At 40.8% G+C, this 13,058-nt stretch overlaps 1 protein-coding gene across 1 annotated transcript in view; it reads left to right on the top strand.

Annotated features, from left to right (window-relative positions):
• The window catches only part of Myo3a (myosin IIIA), a 180,268-nt gene that overhangs the window by 166,483 nt on the left and 727 nt on the right, over positions 1-13,058 (top strand). The window contains exons 30-32 of the mRNA XM_038334855.1: positions 3,579-3,682; positions 5,925-5,965; positions 6,950-7,093. Coding sequence (XP_038190783.1) covers positions 3,579-3,682; positions 5,925-5,965; positions 6,950-7,093 — 289 coding nt within the window. The remainder of the gene's footprint in view (positions 1-3,578; positions 3,683-5,924; positions 5,966-6,949; positions 7,094-13,058) is intronic.

The following is a 13,058-nucleotide window of genomic DNA, read 5'->3' as shown; positions in this document are numbered from 1 at the left end:
TTGCAGAAACCAGAAAATAAAACAGACCAAGGAAATTTGGTGAAAACAAAGAAGCTGAAAAACTAAGCTAATATAAATTCATAAAGCATAAAAGTACTTAGGTATTCTGAAAATTCAATGTGATGTATTTGTACTTGGTTAGGGCTGTGATACACTCAAAGCCATATGTGTATTTATAAATATTTTTATAAATGCATTCTTAGCTTACATTTTCTTTTTCTCTGTAATCCTGCTTCATTCCCCGTCTCCAACCCATTTTACTCCCCTCTTAAGAACGCTTATTATAAAACACATATTCTTTCCTATGATTTGCAAATACATGCATGTGTTCTTACTTGCTTTTTCCCAAGCATTGCCACTATGAAAAATATTGAGCAAACATCTTTGAAATTTCTTTTGTTTACTAGAATTGTAAGTATGGGATAAACTTCAAAGGTAATAGGATTATTGAGGGGAAAGGTGGGGCTTTAGTTTGTTTTTTATTGTGGGTCTACTTTGCTAAAAGTCTGTAACAATTGGCATTTGCTTTAGCCATCTGTGAACATATACTTGTTCTGACATCCTGCCTGTAAGGGTTATGTTTCTTTGTAATCTTTGCTTATTTGTCTGCCGCAAAAATGATCATTGTTGCCACCTTTCCCCCTTGTAAAACTGCCTTTGCTGCTGATTTACTATATTAACTTGCTCATCTTGATCTTCTCATCTGTACCTTTTTCCATCTTCCTGTTGGTCTACACATTTGTGGGCTTTTGTCAGCATTTACCTCAACTGCCTGTTATTTGTCGGTGGGGACTGTAAAATACAGCTTTCCAAGTTTGTCTTATCCCTTTTGATTTATTGCCACATAAAGGCTTTTGTCTTTTTTATATGGTGCTGGGGATTGAACCCAGGGCCTCAAATGTGCTAGGCAAGTCTTGTATCCCTGACAATACTCACATCTCAGCTCCTTAGCTATTTTAAGATGCACAAATATGTATGCTTTCTGACTCCTGAATTTTGATTAAGGTATTTATAGCCCTAAGTGCTTCATGAATACACCTGGATTTTCTTCCCAGAGTTTTATTGGCTGTCTTATTTACATTTATCTCTGGAGTGTTAGATATTTGATTTCATATGTGATGGTAAGTCCGTGACCCACTTAATAAAACTACAGCGAGCATCTACTGTCCATTCAGCCCAATGCCTGTCAGCTAATGTGTATATATCCTCCTAACAGCTCCCTCCCCTGCCTCATGCTGCCCACCTGGGCAAGGTCAGGAGTCCATCAGGGGCAGGTCAGAACTTGAGTAAGCATCACCCACAGCACTCTATGCCCATTGTGTGTATAAAAACCATCATAGGCAAAGGTCCTGAACATCAAGAGTTGAGAGACAGCTCAGGGGATAAAGTGCTTCTCCAGCAGGCACAGGGACCAGAGTTTGAATCCTCAGAGCCCACGTAACAGCCGGGCAAGCATGGTGACCACTAGAAAAGCACTAGGGAAGCAGAGACAGAAGATCGCAGGGGCAAGCTGGCTACATAGACTAGCAGTAATTCTCAAATTCCTGGTTCATCAAGAAACCCTGGCTCAATAAAGGAGTGGTGAACAATCAAGGAAGGCATCCATTGTTAACTTCAACCCTAAAAATAGAGAGAAGGAGAGAGAGAGAGAGAGAGAGAGAGAGAGAGAGAGAGAGAGAGAGAGAGAGAGAGAGAGAGAGAGAGAGAGAGAGAGGGGGGCAATAAATACAAGCGTGGCTCTATATTCTTTTTCTGAGGCTACCGTAGCAAACTTCAGATCAAGTGTCTTAGGCAGCATAACTGGTGCCTTCCATTCTAGAGGCTCAGAGTCTGAGATCACAGTGTTACATCAGCAGGTTTCCTCTGAGGCCTCTGCTCTTGGCTTGTCAATGCAGCTTTACCCTTGTTCCTGTGTGTGTGTGTGGTGTGTGTGTGTGGTGTGTGTGTTTGCACACATGTGTACAGATGCCAGTTGAGGCCAGAAGAAGTGGTCAGATTTCCATGGAGCTGGCATTAGTGGAGATTGTGAGCTATGTGACACGGGTGCTGGCAACTGAACTCTGGTCCTCTGGACGAGCCGGAAGCTCTCTTATTAACCGCTGAGCTATTGCTCCAGCCCCAACCAGAAATACTTCACTGAGTATTTATTCTGTTTCCTGAAGTTTTGAGAATTCAGGAAAAAGCAGGTAATGGAGTCCACCTTCAGAAATATGGTCCTTGGGTCGGAAGGTTGATGGTAGTGACACTCAGAGATGCAAAGAGCAGAAAGAATGGGACAGAAAGGGCCATAATCTGTCTGTGGAGGGCACCCTTGATCTTCTGGAAGGCATTTTGTTTTTCTGGGACTGGAGAAATGGCTCAGTGGTCAAGAGCTCTAGCTGCTCTTACAGAGGACCCAGGTTCAATTCCAACCATTCACTTGGTGACTCTCAACCATTTATAATCCTAGTTCCACGGAATCAGTTCCAAAAGGCCCAGCACCCTCTTCTGAACTCCACTGGCACTAGGCAGTTATTTAGTACACAGAGAAAGCATTTATATGCATAGAATAAATATATAAAGATTTAAATAATAATGAAATATTTTGTTTAATGTTCATATGTACAAGTAACATATTTTGGTCAACTCCACCCTTCCATTCTCTCTAATTCTACCTCTATGTCCCCACCACTCCCCCACACAACCAACTCCACTTGCTCTCTTTGGTTAAATATCCACTGAGCTTTTTTAATCTGTGGGACAAGGTACTAGAAGGTGGGTAGCATCTCAGGGACCTCATCCCTGTAGAAAGCTTCCTCCCCAACAGGCATCAGTTGACAATAGCTTCATAGACAAGAGCTGGGACTCTATAAGCCCCTCCCCAGCCATGCTAGGATTGGGCTGGCCGGATCTTATACAAGAATTAAGCTTCATTGTGACACTTTTCAAACAAAATTTGTTTAGTTGTTTTTCTTCTGCTGCCTTTCTCCCCTATTCCCTTCCTCTTTGTGCCTGCCCAGCTCCAATAGCCATGTTCAATGGAATCTGTAATAATACTCATATTGAATAGAAACAATTTAATGGCTGCAGAGCCAAGAATTCCTTTATTCTAAGAATCTTTTTTTTATTCCTCACTTGCACAGCAATTATTCAGATTCTTTGCCATTTTCAATTTATTTTTGTTGCAACAGGATTGTTCTAATACATCAATCTGACTTTAAATGGTATTAAAATCAAGTTAAAATTTAGTCACAGACAACTTTAAAGTGTTTCTGAAAAGGCTAAGAATATATATATCTTGATACTTTATTTTTATTTTCTTGCAAATCAGGTAAAAATGAGACAAGTAGATTCAACCCGAATATTCTAAGAATGGTCATAGCTTCATCCCTTCTATGAACTTATGTCCCTATTCCACATTACCAAACTTTTCTTGATCTGTTTTCCTTCCTCTTCCTCTCAAAGTCCTAAATTATCAGACAATTGAAATATAACATGGGTGAATAACAAGTACAGTTTACATGCAGACATTCTCATTTATCCAAAGGAAAACATAGTTTCAGGAATCTAGAACTTATTTACAATCACCTTTCTTATAGGTGTCTCTAAAGAAGAGCCAAAAATATTGAGACCTCCGAGAAGACCCCGAAAACCCAAAACATTAAATAACCCTGAAGATTCTACATACTACTATCTACTCCATGTAAGTGGCTTATTCTTGCAGTCAAACTGAAGACCAACAGAAACCATGGCTACAATAGGCTGCCCCAGAAGGCCTTGCGGCATGGAGGCCCTCCTCAAACTCCATTTCACAGACAGCCCATTAAATAACCTCTTTGCTTCCCTCCAGCCATTTTCCTCATGGTCCTGGTTTCTCAAGTAGTCTTGGACCTACCGTATTCACCCAGAAATTTTTTCTGGTACCACTTATCCGAGCTTACATACAAACATCAACCTAGAAAGGAAAATCTGTCATAGGAAAGCCCTCTGAGCAGAGGCATTCATTCAAATGAGTATGTTGTGCAAGCAGAAAGAGAGACATGAAACTTTGTTGAGTTTCTGCAAATTCCTGGCCAATAGTAAGACATATCCATAACCTTTGTGACAGCCAATCCTAGAGCAGCCCTTAATATTATGTTCACTTCTGGGGTCAGAACTGTGAGACACAGGTGAACATCTTATGTTCATATCAGGGCCATTAACTTTATTATGATCTCCTGGATCCACTGAGTTGGCAGTGTTATGGTCTCTACTAGGCTCCCTTCCCCTCATGCTCCTGTCCTCCATGCATGCCACTGCTATCTCTTTGGTTTCCCAAACCAAGAACTTAGTGGTTGTCCTGTGACTTATGCTCCCTTTTATACATGACGCCTATGCCTGTTCTATGTTCTGCCTTCTTGCTACCAGTTCTTCCTCCTTCTCTAAACACATAGCATATGCCAGTTCCGACAATCACCGTTTCTCAGTCAGACTGATTAAAGCTCCAAATCTCAACTTCCCCAACCTACACAAGAAAATTCTCTAAACCATAAATTTGGTTATGTTATTCCTTCAGTTGGCTCAGTAACTCCATCAGCAAGAAGTCCAGATTCCAATGTCTTATTCACTGAACAAAGAGCTTCTGCCCTGTGTCAACTCTCCATAGTAAACTGCTTTGTAGAAGGAACGGCGGGCTGTGTCCCACCACCCGGCTAGCTTTACCCAAAATAATTACACAGAAACTGTATTCATTTAAATACTGCCTGGTTCCTGGCCCGTTATCTGTAGCTTCTTATTGGTTGATTCTCATATCTTGCTTTAACCCATATTTAGTAATTTATATAGCACCACGAGGGGTGGCTTACCAGGAGAGATCTTAACCTGCGTCCATCTCGGAGAGCAGCAGCATGGAGACTCACTATGGCGACTGCCTGAAGCATCTCCCCACTGCCTGCTACCCAGCATTCTGTTCTGTCTACTCCGCCTACCTAATTTTCTGTTCTCTTAAAGGGCCAAGGCAGTTTTTTATTAATAAAAGTAACAAATAGACACTCCTCCATCACTGCTTAAATTCCCACAGTGAGGAGCATCCCCTTAGGCTCCAAGTCTTCCCCACCCAATGGGTCCCTTTGACCCCAGTGGTCTCTCCGCTTCTAATATTTGCTCAATCTCCACTCTGTACTGTCACAGAAAGGAGCAGAACCCCATGCCCAGGAAATCCCAGAGAATCTGAGAGTTCATCAGAAGCAAGATTCACATGCCACGGGCAGGAAAATGAAGCTCACATCTGGCTTCCCAGTTAGCTGGGCCAACTCTAGTCTTCCCTTTCACCATGGTTCTGCACTATGCTTCTCTCCTTTATGGTGTTGCCAAGAATTCAAACCTTCAACCCTTCACCTTTGAGTTTCTTAGACTAATCTCATCATCTGTCATGACCTCAGTCACTGCTGAGTTAAAAAACATTGTCTCTGGCTTAGATTACTCTTCTATCTCCAAATACAAATAGCAAACTACCTAATACTTATCACATAATCTACATGGATGTGCACACAAAGAGGTCCATATGTAGGTATTCATTCATAATGTGTTAGGATATAAGTCATATAAATCACCCAGTTAGAATACAACACAATAGCTTTTAGTTCAACCATCACCACAGTCAATTCTACAAGATTTCTATCACTCCAAGATGAAACTTTACCCACTATCAGTCACTCCCACACTCCATTCCTGACCCAAATCCTAAGAAATCACTGACTGTTGTCTATGTATTTGCCTTTTATAGAATCCCATATAAACAGAATCACATAGTATATGTTATATGAAATAGTTTTATAAGCTAGTAATTGCTTTTCTGGTTCTCCTTTCTTATCCATCATTAAGATAATAAATTAAGATAATAAATTATGCATTATGATTGCATATTACTATATATAATATATTTTCAATTATTCTATTCCCATTAGAAGTCAATCCAAGAAGAAAAACGGAGACCAAGAAAAGACAGGTAATCATCTCTTCTAAATTACAGCACCATTTTGTTCAAATAAAACTATAAATCTTCATGTTCAAATTTTATCAGCAACCACGTATATGCGGAAAGTAGTAGGTCACATGTATATAATAAGTGTGAAAACTATATGGAACTTATAAATTAAATATGTGGAGCTAGAACCATAACAAGTATTAACTAAGTACTCAAATATAATTTGGACAAATTGCATCATTGGGATAGACTGCTTTTCTCTGCCCATTTAATAAAGGTAGCTAAGCAATCATAACACTTTAGTAGCCACAAACTTTCTCTTCCTTTTTGTTTTATGGTCTTTGATACATATTAAATGTCATGTTTTATACTTTTTGGGGTTGTTAGGATGGCAAGGGTTGAAGTTGTTGTAAATACGGTACACTTACCTTCACGTGACTCCTTTCCCTTTAGTGTTGCAGTCTTTCAGTGTTCTGACATTCTAATTTTGTTCTCATGCCAAATCACTTTCAGATAATGCTAGCAATGGAAGGGGGTGCTTATACTGAACATAAACAGAGTTCCCTATTTATCACCTGGTGATACCTGTAACTGAAGTCAGTTAAGGCTATGGATGAAAGTTCTTTGTGTTAGCTCACCAAGGCCAATCTTCAGAACAGTTTAATGAGCCTGGTATGAATGTGAGTGTAGACCGGCCAAATCAGGTGCCACATGTCACTGGCAGTTCTGGAAACTCCCAGTTCATGTTAAATCAAACTTGACAAAAGCAAGAGGTGCCAGTCAGCAGCTAATGTGATAGTCAAGGTAAGGATGAGGGATGTTTTTAATTAACAGGATTACTGATTTTTACATTTCAAGATTTCTCTCACATATGTGGGCTTGTGATGATGCTCTAAAGTTACAGTAAATATTAAGAAGAAAACACTTCGCCTATAAGACAAGGGAGAAGAAATTAGACTGAGTGTGTAGAAATTAGACTGATCATGCTTATGTGTTCATTTCCAGTCAAGGAAAATTACTGGGTTTGGAAGACTTCTATTATAAGGAACTTTTGCCTTCTCATTCCGGGCCAAAGGAGCATAGCTCTAATGTAAGAGAATGGAGACCACAGAAGGACCTCCAGGACCAATGCCCTGAGGCTAAAGAAAGGTAACAACGCACAGTGCAGTATAACTTTAAATGGAAATTTTAAATGGAAATTCAAAAATCCCAATTTTAAGCAATTTTGTTTTATATATACCATAAATTTGAAATTTTTTGCAATTTGTGCCCTGGCAATGCTGAAGCATGCATAGGCAGCCCATTTATGGCGGTTCTGTTGAACTTGTCTATATTGGGTTTCATGGTCTAAGTTGATGAGGATGACGAACCAGGTCGCTTCCTCAAGAGGGCGCCAGATCTCATCACAGATGGCTGTGAGCCACCATGTGGTTGCTGGGAATCGAACTCAGGACCTTTTCCTGATTTTTTTCACCTTTTATTTTATGATTCTTTTCACCTTACTATTAATTTTATGTCATTAAATAATTTATCTTGCAACTTATATACAACTTTGGGAATAATTTTTCCCTTTCCTCCAAAATTCATCGTCAAGTTTTAAGACTAGAGGTGCGTAGGAGAATATAAACGTGGTGCATGAGAAATAGGAGCAGGAACTGGGAACTGATCGAAAATCCTTAGCTAGGCTCCTGTTGGCCTAGGGTGCCCAGACCCCTCGCTCTTCTCTTTTACAGTGTGCAGTGATGGTTAGAGAGAAGAATTCTTAAGTCCAAATATTTCGAGTTGGACCCCGATTGAGCTACTTGAGAAGTTTTGTTTGTCTTTTCTGAGCTCTTTAAGCCACTGTTTTCACACCCCCAAAGGAATCTTCAAAATTCCTGCCTCACTGTCTTGTTATAGAGATTAAATGAAATGATACCCTGCTTAGCACACTATATTCCCAGAGGAGGATTTCTATAAATACTAATAGCTATTATTATCTACCTTCATTGGCTCTTTCAAACGCTATCTGCACTATGATCTCCAAAAAGAAGATGCATTCTTCCATCTTGGAACCAAAAACTACAACCTGTTCACACTTGGTGGGGTTCTAGCTGAAGCAGGAAGTTCTGTGTGAGAGAGTAGAACACCAAGTGCCAGAGAGCTGAAATGATTTGCGTGTGGACACAAGCCGAGTGAGGGTTCTCCAGCCCCAGGGTTTTCACACCCTGTTGAGCTGCTTCTCGCTATTCTGCAGGCTTTTGATTGTAACAGCTGACACTCCGTTGTCTCTACTATATTCTTTCTCTTTCACCAACTGACGATCCATGCCTACTGTGAGGGCATTATATCCTAGAGACACTGCCTGCTTCCCAGCAACGCCCATGGATGTGCATTTAATATCCACTAGAATAAGGATGCCAGAGCTGGCTTTGGTTGAGTCCTTACTTAGTTCTAGGCACTATGCTGATATTTCACTGAACTGGTAAGACAGTTACTATTACTGCCCTCTTTTATGAGTGTGAAAGCTAAGTTTCCAGAGGGTAGCAACTGTAGTCACCCACATAATAACTGATAGGGCCAGACTTTGAACACAGGGTTTTGTATACTTAAATTCAATGACTTTAACCACTGTTAATATTGCCACTTTATGTAAAGCTCCATGCTGGAGACTTAAGGAAATAGTGACTATCAGGGTAACAAAGGTGTGGTCTTTGTATCAAACAATCTTGAGATTAGAGTGACGTGATATTCGCATACCAATTCTGAACAAGGTAACTCTCAGCGGGGCAGGCTTTTCTAAATTTAGAAAGACAGTGGCGGTAACTCGCAGCAACCTTGTGGCTAAACCTCAGTAAGAGCCTGGATTAAAACACAACAAATGCAAAAGAAGAATAGCTCTAAATTACATCTTGGAACAATTAGCAAAATTTGAGACTAAATTATATGCCCAATTGTATTAATTCAGGACGAGTATCTTTATGTGTACATGAGTACATTCCTAGCTTTACTAACAGACACACCGACTGCTGATGGCATCTCCCAGGAAGGTTCGAGTAGGCCTGGGGAAGGGTGTGCCAGCAATAACAAGCATAATGCTTTGTGGATCTTTTTAATTGACACATTAAAATTGATAAGTTGATAAATTTAAAATAAATTTTAAACTTAAATTGATAAGTTAAAGTCGTGTACATTTGTGGTACAAAAAAGAATATTTTTGAAATACGCATACATTGTGGAACAGCTAAATTGAACTGATTAAAATTTGCATAGCTTTATAATCCTCAGTTCCATAGAAGCTAGGTAGGTAACAAGGGGGACCCTAAGAGAGACCCACATGGAGGGCCCCAGGAAGGGGAAAGAGTTAAGAAGATCTGGGTAAATTAAAGGGGGAGTAAGAGGGAAGGAGAAGGGGGATGGGAACATGAGGGGTCAGCATGGTCAAGCTGTAGGCAGGACAGAGAGGGAGAGTCATGGGGAAGATATCTTGACAGAGGGGGGCATTGTGGGGTTAGGAAGAAATTTGTTGCCAGGGAAGGGAGGCTCCTAGAAACCCACAAGGATGACCCCAGCTAAGACTCCTAGCAGTAGTGGAGAGGGTGCTTGAACTGGCCTTCCCCTGTTGGAAGCAGATGCAGAGATCCACAGCCAAGTGCTGGGCTGAACTCCTGGATTCCAGTTGAAGAGAGGGTGGAGGAATTGTTTGAGTAAGGGGGGGTCAAGTTCAAGATGGGGGAAACCCACAGAGACAGCTAACCTGAGCTTGTGGGAGCCGGCATGGGACCGACCTAGGCCCTCTGCATCTGGGTGACAATTGTGTAGCTTAGTCTTTCGTGGGGCCTCCAGCAATGGGAACAGGATCTGTTCCTGAGGCATAAGCTGGCTTTTTGGAACTCATTTCCTACGGTGGGATGCCTTGTTTGGCCTTGATAGAGGGGGGAGGAGCCTGGCCCTGCCTCAGCTTGATGTGCCATGCTTTACTGATTTCCATGGAAGACCTTACCCCACCTAAGTGGAGGTGGAGGAGGAGTGGATGGGGGAGGGAACAGGAGGGAAGGGAAACTGGGGTTGATATGTAAAATAAATTTCAAAATGATGAAAACATTAACATATCCTTAAAAATCTATCTTAAAGCACATTTCAAGTCATCAATGTATTGCAATGAATTATCGTCACTCAATAGATCTCTTAAATTTAATCCTACCAAGTGAAATTTTATATTCCTTAATCAGTATGTCCCCAGCTCCCTATCTCCAAGCCCTGAGGAGCACCTTCCTATGAGTCTGACAGTTTTTGTATGCACACACGAGTGGGCTCCTGCAGAGCTCCACCAATATTTCACTGTCTTCCAGGTGTATCCGTACCGCCACAACTGGCCGTTTACCTTCTCCTCCCGTGGTGTGTAACAACCACATGTTAGCCATTCATCCACTAGTGGGCACATGACTTGAATGCATGGCTTGGGTGTTGGGAGTGGCACTGGGTGAGCATTAGACTGCTCACAGCTCTTGGAATATTTGCTTCATTTCCTGTGGTGATGTGTCTGGTAGTGAGCTTTGGGGATCTCATCAATAACAGTTGCTAAATACTAAGACCGTCATGTTTTTTTGAGAAATGCACCCACTGTCCTCTATGACGGCTGCACCAGCCTATGCTCTCCAGTGCTGTGCCTCCTCACCAATACTCGTCAGCATTTACATTTTGATAACAGACATCCTACATGGGTGAGATCATGTTTCCTTGTGATTTTAAGTTTAAATTTCCTTGGTGATTAATAATGTTGGTCGTTTTTTTTTTTATTTTAAGATAAAATTTATACAACAGAATTCACTTGACCATTTTAAAATGTCCAGTTCCCTGAGTTTAATATATTCACCTTATTTCATGCCGACCTTATTTCATTTGGTAGGAAACCAAATACCTACTAGTATCACCAGCCTTCCACCCGTTCCCTGGCAACCACTAATCAATTTGCTTTCAGCAGTTATTCAGAACATTTCATATAAATAGAAACACACACGTGACCTGCTTGTTCTAGCTACTTCCCTTAGCATGTGATTATTTTTAATTTTGTGTGTGCGCATTATGTGTATGTGAGTTTTGCCACAGCCCTCATGCGGAATCCAGAAGACATTTGCAAGTTGGTCTTTGCATTCTGCCTTTGCCTTGTTTTTAGGCAGGGCCTCTTGACCTTACTGCTATGCTACACATTCCAGGCTTCTGAGCAGTTCTCCCAGCTCTGCCTCCTGTGGTACTGTAGGAGCCCTGGGATCGCTGATACCCACCCCTACATCCAGAGATCTGAACTCAGGACATCAGGCTTATACAGCAATTTTTTTCTTTTTTATTGATTTTATTGAGCCATATATTTTCTCTGCTTCCCTCCCTTCCTCCCCCATTCCCTTCTACCCTCTTTCATGATCCCCATGTTCTCAGTTTCCTCAGGAGATCTTGTCTTTTTCTTCTTCCCAGTACAGCAAATATAATCACTCTCTGAGTCATGTCTCTAACCTAACAACACGACTTCAACTTTCCACTCTTTTAAAAGCTTAACAATCTGTTCAGGCTGCTGAATAGAGAGACTTCCTAGCCCTGTTTAATGACTAGGTCACTTTAAGCAATCCAGTCTTCTTTGTCAGACAGTTGGGAACCTGATTCTTATTTCTAGTCAGAGTAGTACTGTATTGGTACTGGCATCCTTTGTTCCTAGATGTGACAGTCACTCAATCTTGCATTGAGCATTTTTTTTTTTTTACATGTACAATTTTGGTTAGCTGCGTGCTTTTTTCTGAGAAGTGCCTCTTCGGGTCCTTTGTCCCTTTTTTAACCATTTCACTTGTTTTTATTGAATTATTTGAGTTCCTTGTAGATTTTAGACATTGTTCCCTTTATCAATTGTATCATTTGCAAATATTTATTACCCTTTAGCAAGTTGTCTCTTCACTGTTTTGATTCTTTTATTTGTTGTATTTTTAATCCAATTTGCCTGCTTTTGGCTATAATCTGATTTGTCTGTGTTTGTGTTTGCTCTTTGGTGGTGATTTGGTGGTGATATTCAAAAATCCTTTGTCCAAACCAGTGTTGTAGATATTTTCCTCTATATTTTCTTCTAGTAGATTTTCTGTCTTAGGTGGTAGTTTAAGTCTTTAATCTTCTTGAGTGGACTTCAGTATATGCTGTGAAGTAAATCACTGTTACCATTCGTGTGTGTGTGTGTGTGTGTGTGTGTGTGTGTGTGTGTATCCAGTTTTCCCAAAATCATTTACTGAAGACATAGCCTTTCCCTGCTATAAGCTCTCGGCGTCTCAGTCAAGCCCACTGGACGACAAATGAATCCGTTTGGGAGCCCTCTGCTCCAGTTCCTCAGTCTGTACATCTGTTTTCATGCTCTTTTGTTTGCTATTACTTTTTTTGTAGATTTTTCAAAGCAAATAGCTTGATATCACCAGCTTTATTCTTTCTGTTCAAGATTACTTTTATTATTTAGGGTCTCCTGTATTACCAAATGAGTTATTTGTGTTTGTTTTTCCTATTCAGAAAAAGAAAGAAAGACAGAAACTAAAAGTCCACATTGACTGGAACTCCTACAGTGGGTCTAGTAAGGCAGTTTCATTAAAAACATTGAGACCTGCCTGGCTGTGGTGGCACATGTCTTTAATTCCAGCACTCGGGATTCAGAGGCAAAAGGATCTCTGAATTCAAGACTAGCCTGGACTACAGTACAAGATAAAGTGTAGTCTGGGTTAAGCAGAGGATCCTTGTCTCAGAAGGAGAAGGAGAAGAAGGAGGAGGAGGAGGAAGAAGAGGAGGAGGAGGAGGAGGAGGAGAAGGAGAAGAAGGAGAGGAAAAAAGAAGAGGAAGAAGAAGGAAAAGAGGAAGAGGAAGAAGAGGAAGAAGGAGGAGGAGGAGGAGGAGGAGGAGAGGAAAAAAAGAGGAAGAAGAAGGAAAAGAGGGAGGAAGAAAGGAGGAAAGGAGGAGGAAGAGGAAGAGGAAGAAGAAGAAGAAGAAGAAGAAGAAGAAGAAGAAGAAGAAGAAGAAGAAGAAGAAGAAGAAGAAGAAGAAGAAGAAGAAACCTTGAAAAGTCAACAGAACAAGCCATAACTGTATTCCAACTAGAGTAATTAGTGATTAGTCA

Source organism: Arvicola amphibius, chromosome 6 (genome assembly GCF_903992535.2).
Source record: "Arvicola amphibius chromosome 6, mArvAmp1.2, whole genome shotgun sequence".
NCBI classification, from domain to species: domain Eukaryota; kingdom Metazoa; phylum Chordata; class Mammalia; order Rodentia; family Cricetidae; genus Arvicola; species Arvicola amphibius.
Note: the sequence above shows the minus strand (reverse complement) of the source record. Positions and strands in the feature narration are given on the sequence as shown.